This window comes from Ctenopharyngodon idella, chromosome 14 (genome assembly GCF_019924925.1).
Source record: "Ctenopharyngodon idella isolate HZGC_01 chromosome 14, HZGC01, whole genome shotgun sequence".
In the NCBI taxonomy this organism is placed as follows: Eukaryota; Metazoa; Chordata; class Actinopteri; order Cypriniformes; family Xenocyprididae; genus Ctenopharyngodon; species Ctenopharyngodon idella.
In genome coordinates this window covers 22,420,924-22,431,954 of record NC_067233.1, presented here as the reverse complement: position 1 = coordinate 22,431,954, position 11,031 = coordinate 22,420,924, and the positions used below count along the sequence as shown (strand labels likewise).

Below are 11,031 nucleotides of genomic sequence, written 5' to 3'. Positions count from 1 at the left end.
ATTTTTCAGCTTTATGTATTTATTTATAAAATACTTTTAAAGATGATGAGTTTCTCTTTAAGTTTTATTTTACCACAGGTCATTTTAGATAATGAAAAAAAAATATATTTTTGAAGGCTTGACATTGAATAAACTAGCTCATTTAACAATAACTATAACGACAACTATATTAGCACCCACACCAGACGATATCGCGCTGTTTATTATAAGCGCGCGCTGCGGTTTTGTCGTCTGCCGCTTTAAATGTTCGCGCTCTTTAAAGCAAAATGGATTCTGATTGGCTGTCAATGTTTTAATCATTCATTAGGTGGAAAAACATCGTGCTGAAAGTGATTCAAACGACATTTTATCTGTGCTGCTATCGTGATAGTTGTTGTGTTGACTCTGATATTCTTTTATATTTAAAACGATTTTTAGAGCCATATGGTACTAGACAGAAATTACTGAAACTGAACTTTATTATCTTATTCGTGTACATTAGACTTGACCAGGTGAAGAATAATGTTCAAGATGGACGGTAGGTGGCGCAAAAGACCATTTATTTGCAAAAATCTTTAAAATCAAACTGGTTAAGTAATATTAATTAGCAGCGTACTTACTATAGGTTTAGGGATTTGTTTAGGGTTAGTTGCATGATATAATTATGCATAATTGACTTTATTACTACAATTAGTACACGTAAGCATTTTTTTTTTTCGGTAAACATAACACTTGTAAAAAGTACCACAGTTTTTCTTTTCAGAATGATACCATAGTATTCGAAGTACTTAATAATTTTTCGTTTATTAAAATGATTATTTTAAATATTTTATTACATTATTCGTAATTTTTATATTATGTATCGTTGCTATTATTATTATTATTATTATTATTTTAAATAATAATAATAAAATATTTTCACTAAAGTAATAACCAATGATATGCCATTTACTGATGTGCACGCATTTATAAAGTATTTATTAAATCTGCCATTTCAAATAAATCATTAATGATTTATGCATGTCCAGGAACAAAACAACAAAAAAACAAAACAAAAAAAGCAACCAGACACCCAAAGTATGTTATAACCAGTCTGGGTCATGGATTTTTAAAAAGATTTCCGTTTAAGACATTTCAATGTTGTTTGGCTTCATTATGTGTGATTTATGGCCTACTCGAGGCCCCTTAGTCGATGTTCTATTCCTATCCTACTACGGCAAAGCCGTTGTCTTATGAATATTAATCAGATAGCGCTGACGTTGCTTGGTAACCTTCAGCTAGCTTCTAGTCAAGTGACTAATTATTATTCATAAGGCAGTTCTTATATTCGCTCATTCGCCAACTGACTACCGCCCACGCACCAAACAGCCAATCAATCTGGGCTATTCAGCAAACGTCATGCTGCGTAATTAATATTCATACACAAACCCTCTTCCATAGTAGAACTCGCAAATTCGCCACTCGAGAGGCAGCTGAGGATCTGAGTAGAGCTGAGATTGCTTGTCAACGCGATGGATTGAGAATAAGTTTAATTTTTTTTGTCATATTTTGGATCAAATGCGGTGGATAATGAAAATATATCGGAGTGAACACATCTTTATTTCACGTTCGAGGCTTTAAAGTTAAAGTCATCGCGCGATGCCTCTCCGTTGTGTTTGTGTTCGCGTCATCGGACCTAAACGCGTCTCGAGATGTTTTGATATATTTGGATGAGCCTTTGTGGACATCAGGTTTGCTTGCTCTAACTCAACGGCCTTTGTGTGCACTTGATGTGCCTTATGCATTTGTGGAGGATTTGAATTAGCAGCCATTTAAGCTGTTCTAGAGCCCGTTAGGTGATCTTGGCTGATCATCATTTCAGCTGCTGTCATTTAGCTGCTCAGATGCAACAGTTGCATGTGCATTTCTTGTGTTAAGAGGCTCTGGACGCCTGGATCATCTAGTGTGAATTTAATGCACACATTGTGATGAGTGAAATCTGTGCTGTGAACTCGAGCATGCAGTCTGTCTATTGTTGTGCACACGTGAGGACATGTCATTTCCAGCAACAGCAGCAGCAGCATCATGCATCCTGATGGCCGAAGCAGCAGCAGCAGCAGCAGCAGGTCGGATGTCCTCATGCCCAGCGCCGTCTACCCGTCTCTGGTCGTCGGCATCGCGGCGGCGGTGCTGCTCTTCCAGCTCGGCTCCGGAGGACTCACTCTCACCTCGTTTTTCCTCAAACTCTTTATTTATGTGTCCTTCGCCTTGTTCTGTTTCCTGCTGGGGAGTTTCGGGCTGCTGGTGAGGAAAAGCCCCTTGAAGATCAGCAGCTTCGACACCACTAAGAGACAGTCATCCAAGCTCGCGGATCTATTCAATAAGTTAATGGTAAGGGTGGTGATATCACATCACATCATCTACACAAATACAGCCAAACAACAATCCACACTCTCACTGTGATTGTTTCAGAGAATGTGACTGTGTCTGATGGCATGTACGGATAGAGAGATAGATAGACTGACATTTAGATCAGATTAAGATATTGCAGATAGAGACTGCAGCAGATGAATAGATGGATGATAGATAGACAGTAATGAAAATTTGTAGTGAAAATGTGCATATATATATTATATATTAGTACTTAAATTAAGAAATTGTACTTAATTCTAACAAAAGTTTGTAAATATAATATATGACACACACACACACACACACACATGTATAATATGTGTGTTTGTCATATTGTTTTTATTTGCACACTTATGTTAGATGCGATTAATCACAATTAATCAGTTTGACAGCACACACATTACTGTTTTTAATGTTTTTGAAAGTCTCTTATGAAGACTAGATTAATGGCTGATGAAAATTCAGCTTTGCATCACAGAAATAAATTATATTTTAAAGTATATTAAAATAGAAAACAATTATTACTAGATATTAATAGAAAAAAATATTACTGTTTTTTTTCTGTATTTTTCAAAACAATAAATGCAGGCTTGACGAGCATAAGAGACTTCTTTCAGAAACATTAAAAATAGTAATTTGTCCAAACTTTTAAGTGGTACTGTATGTATGTGTGTATATATAGCATTAATATTAATTTTATGTTAGATGCAATTAATTGATATACACACACACACACAAAATCTAAAATGAAATAAGTTGCCCTCTATAATTGAGTTTAAAAAAAAAAATATATATATATATATATATATATATATATATATATATAAATCATTAATTAAATATTCATTAATATATATATACAGGTGCTGGTCATATAATTAGAATATCGTGAAAAAGTTCATTTTTTTATTGTAAATTATTTTAAAAAATGAAACTTTCATATATTCTAGATTCCCTACATGTAAAGTAAAACATTTCAAAAGTTTTTTTTTGTAAATTTGTTGATTAGAGCGTACAGCTAATGAAAGTCCAAAATCCAGTATCTCAAAATATTAGAATATTTACATTTGAGTTTCATTAAATGACCATCCCTACAGTATAAAATCCGGGTATCTTTTGTTTTTTGAAACCACACTAATGGGGAAGACTGCTGACTTGGCAATGGTCCAGGAGACAATCATTGACACCCTCCACAAAGAGAGTAAGTCACAGAAGGTCTTTACTGAATGGGGTGGCTGTTTACAGAGTGAAATATCAAAGCATATTAAATGCAAAGTTGACTGGAAGGAAGAAATTGGGTAGGCAAAGGTGCACAAGCAACAGGGATGACCGCAAGCTTGAGAATACTGTCAAGTAAAGCCGATTCAAACACTTGGGAGAGCTTCACAATGAGTAGAATGAAGCCGGAGTCAGCGCATCAAGAGTCACCACACTCAGACATCTTCAGGAAAAGGACTACCAAGCCACTTCTGAACCAGAGACAACGTCAGAAGCATCTTACCTGGGCTAAGGAGAAAAAGAACTGGACAGTGAACAGTGGTCCAAAGTCCTCTTTTCAGATAAAAGTAAATTTTGCATTTCATGTTGAAATCATGGTCCCAGAGTCTGAAGGAAGACTGGAGAGGCACAGAATCCAAGCTGCTTGAAGTCTAGTGTGAAGTTTCTGAAGTCAATAATGATTTGGGGGGGGCGTGACGTCTGCTGGTGTTGGTCCATTGTGTTTTATCAAGTGCAAAGTCAATGCAGCCATCTTCCAGGAGATTTTGAAGCACTTTATGCTTCCATCTGCTGACAAGCTTTATGGAGATGCTGATTTCCTTTTCCAGCAGAACTTTAGCACCTGCCCACAGTGCAAAAACCACTTCCAAGTGGTTTGCTGACCATGATATTACTGTGCTTTATTGGCCAGCCAATATGCCTGACCTGAATCTATGGGATATTTTCAAGAGAAAGATGAGAAACAGTCGATCCAACAATATACAGATGATCTGAAGGCTCAATAGTGCCTCAGCAGTGCCACAGGCTGATCACTTCAATGCCACACTTCACTGATGCAGTAATTTGTGCTAGGAGCAAGTCATTTGCTGTAATATGTCCTGCCGATCAAGTATTGAGTGCACAAAAGAACATACTTTAAAGAACTTTAACTTATCTGTTTTGCAAATCCATTTTTTGATTGATTTTAGGAAATATTCTAATATTTTGAAATACTGGATTTTGGACTTTCATGAGCTGTACGCTCTAATCATCAAAATTAAAAAAAAAAACTTTTGAAATGTTTTACTTTACATGTAGGGAATCTAGAATATATGAAAGTTTCATTTTTAAAAATAATTTATAATAAAAAAATGAACTTTTTGATGATATTCTAATTATATGACCAGCACCTGTATATATATATATATATATATATATATATATATATATATATATATATTACAGTTTTGTCTATACACAAAATCTAAAATGAAATAAGTTGCCCTCTATAATTGAGTTTTTTAATAATTAATATATATATAAATCATTAATTAAATATTCATTTATATATATATATATATATATATATATATATATATATATATATATATATATATATATATATATATATATATATATATAATTAATGTGTACATTACATTTAATGTAATTTAAAAAATTTTTTTTACATTTTAATGTATATATATATATAATACATAAAATACTCAGACACTAAACAAAACAAGTAGACAAATATTGGACTATAAAGATTCAGTATACGCAAAGGGATATTTTACACAATTTATTGGCAAACATAGAAAGCCCTACCTTTTACAAATCAATCAGTTTCTTCTGGATTACGCCCCTTTTTGTTGCGATTGTTTTGTTGATCTCAACCTAGTAATTGTTGTTTTAAGTACTGCATTTGGATCCGAATCCACATAAGATCAATTGAAGGACAGTTGTAACTGGTAGTAAATATGTCCTTTAATTGGGCTCCTTTGGTAATGAGTGTTGTGTTTGGTTGTCATGAGTGATTTATTGTCTTCCTGCTCCGTAGGGCCGGTTCTGTGTTCCCCTGCTGGATTCAGCCCAGACCAGGAGGGTCGTCGTTTCTCTCAATGTGGATAAAGCCCTTAAAGAAGGTGAGTAGTCCTGAAATCAGCCTCTAGTGGACTAAAACTCTTATATTCTTATTTATAAATACTGCGCGTTAGCCTGTGACATCAGTGTGTAAACAGGAAATGGTTACCCCATTAAATCATCACCCTGTGAACTTCAGTGTGTGACTCATAACTAGTTCTTGTTTGATCGGTGATTGCTGTGAAATTCTTGAGTCGGTTCATTCTGATGGTGTTTGTCACAGACCTAAGATCTGCCATCTGTAGCTCCACTCTCCGGAGGGACACATTTCCTGTTCAAATCTTCCATTCATGTTGATCAGTTTAATAGGCCAGAGAGGCAATGAAGCGTGTCAGAGAGAGAGAGAGAGGGATGATGAGAGCCGTCAGTCCTGTCTGTCGCAATGATGCTAGACTGAAAAACACAAAAGCGCTTGTCTTTGCTGATGATGGAATCCTTGCCTGCTGTCTTTCCTCATTTAAATCTGGCTCAGATGAAATGGGTGTGAAATTAAAGGGCATGGAACCATTTTATATATATATTTTGGTTATTTTGTAAAGGTGCAGATGCTTTAGTATCTGGGACGATGATCTTCCAGTCATTGTGAGCGGGTTTTCTCTGACCTACATTCGGTTGAATATTTTAACATCCCATAATGACAAAGTGCCTTTTAAAGGAAGTATCTATGTTTCTTTACATTTGATAGTTCACACAAAAATGAACATTTTGTCATCATTTACTCACCTTAATGCCATTCGAAACCTGTTTGATTTTTCTTTCTTCTGTGGAAAAATAAACAGAGACTTTTGAAGAATGTTTGCTCAGCTGCTCTTTTATTAACCGTAAACCAAAAAGATAGGGAAAAAAGCACTAAAAAAGTCCATATGCTATTAAATATGAACAAAATTAGTATAGTTTGCATTTGTGTTTTTTCTTGAGTTTCATATTTGATGCATTCAGCTGTGGCACATATTATTTTTTATATATATTATACTATTTGCTTTCATAGTTTAAGAGATTTTGTTTTATAGAAAAAAAAAAAAAAGATAAATGAAATATTTTGAGGTGAACTGTTCCTGTAAATGGTCCGTGTTATTGAATATTGCCCAGCATGCATCAGAGTCAGAGGTATTTTCACCTTTGACCTCTGTCAGTCACAAGACCACCTCTGTGTTCCTGTGCTCGGACTCAAACCGGCTGGATTTCTCTGGAAAATCTCAGAGCTTTAGAGTCCAGGAGCCGATCGCAGTTTCAGATCTCAGTTCGAGTCCTACAGCGGTCTGAAACGTGAGCCGATTATGGGCTTAAAATGTCTGAATGTCATTGCATTAGAATTAGATATTAAAATATCAAATTAACTCTCTATATCTGTATATTTAAATGCTGCAAGATCTTCTCTCACTTTTTGTTTTATTTTTGATCAGTTTTATTTTTGATCAATATATTATTTTATTTGTATTTTTATAATTATATATTTATATGTATTAGGTAATATGTATTTATTTAATAATATTTCAATAAATAAATAAATAATTAAATAAGTATATAAAAAAATAAATTAGTATATTATATATAATATACTATATATAATAATATTTAAATACATAAAATTAGGGCTGTGCAATTAATCGTATTTTCAATACGGCGTGCTTGATGTTAAACATAAACCGTGCTATTAAAAGCGCATTAAGCCGCGAAACAGCCGCTGTTCCCTAGGCGGCCACCTGTGCGCGCGCTCCGAGACAGTGCGGAACGCGTATAATCAAAGGGCTTCAGATACGTGCTTAAACAGTCAAATAGCCAACAAATGCCGTTTTGGTAAGTATCCTCGTAAATGCAGTCGGTTATGTCTTAAAGGAACACTCCACTTTTTTTTGAAAATAGGTTCATTTTCCAACTCCCCTAGAGTTAAACAGTTGAGTTTTACTGTTTTCGAATCCATTCAGCCGATCTCCGGGTCTGGCGGTACCACTTTTAGCATAGCTTAGCATAGTTCATTGAATCTGATTAGACCGTTAGCATCTCGCTCAAAAATGACCAAAGAGTTTCGATATTTTTCCTATTTAAAACTTGACTCTTCTGTGGTTACCATGGGTGCAGCAGGCGCAATGATATTACGCAGCGTCTCTCACAAATGTCTCCATGGCAAAGAATATACACTAACAAGAAGCGACACTCAATAGAACGTTCCACTGAAACACCGGCGCCCAGCAGCGGCCCTGCATTTCTGCCATTTTGGGGTGAAAGCGAGTCGGCAGCCCACTAGTTTCTATGGCAATATCAGCTGCAATTAAAGCTGAAATCCAACCTGAATGATGACAACACAGAATAAAATACTATCAATACTGATCATCAAATCCTTTTAACAGTTTATTTTACACACTTTGTGTTTGTCTTCCACTTTTTTCACAAAACCTTTGCTCTCTAGAAACCCAGTCAGTTTGAGTTAAAATTCTTTAAAAGGCTTATAAACACTGAATTATTACCAACATATGAAATGAAATTAAGGACATGCATCAGAAAAATTGGGAATGTTGGACAATAAATATATGAATATAACCACTTGATTTTGCAGTGTTGTCTAATGTCTGTTAAAGCAAAAGTGTCCAAAAGTGTGAATTATATTAAAGTGTCGCCTCTTGGGTTCTATACTCTTTGTCCATGGGTGCAAGGCACGCTCCCTGTGTGAGCAGGGGGTCACAGGCGCTGCGTAATATCATTGCGCCTGCTGCACTCATGGTACAGCAGCAAAGTTCCTTGATTATTACGCCGGAATGACAGTATAGTTCCTAGCCATATCAGCCCAGAAAACCGCAACTTTTCATTTTCCGTCGGTCTTAGTACACGATGTAACTACAGAAGAGTCAAGTTTTAAATAGGAAAAATATCAACTCTTTGGTCATTTTCGAGCGAGATGCTAACGGTCTAATCAGATTCAATGAACTATGCTAAGCTATGCTAAAAGTGGTACCGACAGACCCGGAGATCGGCTGAATGGATTCGAAAACGGTAAAATTCAACTGTTTAACTCTAGGGGAGTTGGAAAATGAGCCTATTTTCAAAAAAAGTGGAGTGTTCCTTTAAGTGTACACTGAGAAAGTGCGTGTGTGTAATGCTGCCTTCACATGCTATCGGAAATTTGATAATCACCACTTCTGAAGCTGTGATTACGAGCTCATTACATTCATGTTGTGAAATGAAAGGGTGTTCATGTGCAGTGTTTACCTAGGAAACTCGTATTTACCATAATTCCTAGACCTCATGAAGGCAGCATAACAGTAGGTTTATATCGGGTCCATGCAGCTCTTAAAGGGACAGCAGCCAACATTAATGATAAAGTCATTGTTAATCTAACAAGAAAAGACAAAGATAAAATCACTCACTGCTCTTGAACGAGTAACTTTTTTAGTTTTAAATAAGAATTAGTCTATATTTAATGTATACAGCAGTTATTTTACATTTGATTACTTTATTCAATTTCTGTTGGGTATTACTTATCTAAATACCACTGTTAGTACATCTATCTGAAAACCTAAAGCACTGTTTATTTCATTTGTATTTTTGTTCTGTTGTATTTTTTTGTCTGCTTCGTTTGTAATTAGTTTTTTTTGTTCTTATTTAATTGTTGACTGTTTGTCTTCTGTAGCTGTTTTGAGGACTTTTTACTCACATTATTTAACCTAGCATTAGTTTTTGCTGAAGTATTGATAATTATGAAATTTCCTTGACATTTAAAATTACTCATCATGAAATAAGACTCTGATCATATCACCCACCAATAATCGTGTTAAATAATCGTGATTTCAATATTGACCAAAATAATCGTGATTATGATTTTTGCCATAATCGATCAGCCCTATATAAAATATAGTATTATGTATTTATATAATACTATTTTCAATAAATAAAAATATATCATTATTATTATAGAATTATAGAATATATATATATATATATATATATATATAATATTTAAATGCATAAAATATAGTATTATGTATTTTATTTTCAATAAATAAAGAATAAAAAAATAGTGTATATATACTACATATATTACTATATATATATTAAATTTATTTATATAATAATAAAAATATATTCAAATACACAAAATATAGAGTTCAATAAATGAAAATATATCATTATTATAGAATTATTTATTTAAATACATAAATAGAGTATGATGTATTTTAATATTTCAATAAAAATAAATATAAAAAATAAATGTGTATGTATGTGTGTGTGTGTGTATATTATATATATATATATATATATATATATATATATATATATTACTATTTATTTATATCATAATAATAAAAATATTGAAATACATAAAATATAGTATTATGTATTTATATAATACTATTTCAATAAATAAAATATATCATTATTATTAAGTCTTAAGACTTAAGTCATATATAAGATTTTGAGGGTGACCTAAGTGTCTACATACTGTGTGCTGAAAATAAAAATAATAAAGCTCAAGGCTGCCAGTCGCCATTATTTTGTGGGTAATAATCTCTCTCTCTCTCTCTGTCTCTTGTGTTGCTGTTTTTCTTTGGGATAGGCTTGAGAAAACAATCGCTCTGACAATGCCGTCATTTTCCTGTCTGCCTTATTATCTGTCTCTCTGTTGGAGTGTGTGGGTGGAATGACATTATAGCACAAACCACTAACTGCATCCATCAAATATGGCTTTCACCTCAGTACACACACACACACACACACACACACACACACACAACACAAACACAAACACAAACAAATACACGCACAAGTTTGTTTTTCCGTTATGGCGGGAAGTTTCCATTGTTTTCCATTCTATTGATCATATACTGAGCAATATTTTCTATTTTTGCATAACCCTCACACACACCTTTCTATGTTTTTATGCTGTGATTTAAGACATTTTGTTTTTTTTAAAGCCGTTTTGTAGGTGATTTCAGTTTTTTCAGGTTGTTTATATGCATTCATAAGCATCTTAGTAGATCTCTTCTTATATTTCACAAAGCTTATTGTCTGCGTTCAGCAAGCTGCGTGCTTCATCTGATAAATTAGATTACAAAAGTGCTGTGAAATGTGCTGCGATGCTTCATATTACAGCCATTTGCTATATTAGTAGTTAATTGTTTCATATTTATTCTAATTCATATTTTCTTTTAATATTTACTTTTATTTTAGTGCTGTCAAATCGATTGGGCTTGACATGAACTTTTTTGTTCACCAGCCACTGTGGCTAGTGGTTTTTCAAAGTTACTAGCCACTCAGCAATTTATTTATATCTTATATTTAATGTCACATCTGTGTGTTCCAGTCATAATCATTTGAATGCTGTGAACAACGAACAGCACCATACTCACAATTGCATATATTTCCAGCAGGATATAAGTCTGTTCCTGATTGCACCTATAAATGTCACACTCTCTACTTGTGTTTCGAGCACCTCTGTCTGATCACATGACCAGGAACAGCTGCTGGTGCATGGCAGCTAATAACGCTAACATGAATGAGGAATTCAGTGAGTGATTCTGAAAGGCTCCTAATGAATCATGTGGGCGA

At 34.0% G+C, this 11,031-nt stretch overlaps 1 protein-coding gene across 1 annotated transcript in view; it reads left to right on the top strand.

The window, feature by feature from the left end:
* The first annotated feature begins 1,346 nt into the window (after positions 1–1,346).
* snx25 (sorting nexin 25) overlaps positions 1,347–11,031 on the top strand; it is a 56,270-nt gene continuing 46,585 nt past the window's right edge. Inside the window, 2 exon segments of the mRNA XM_051859974.1 lie at positions 1,347–2,349; positions 5,408–5,492. Of these exon segments, the coding sequence (XP_051715934.1) occupies positions 2,044–2,349; positions 5,408–5,492 (391 nt within the window). The 5' untranslated portion in view covers positions 1,347–2,043.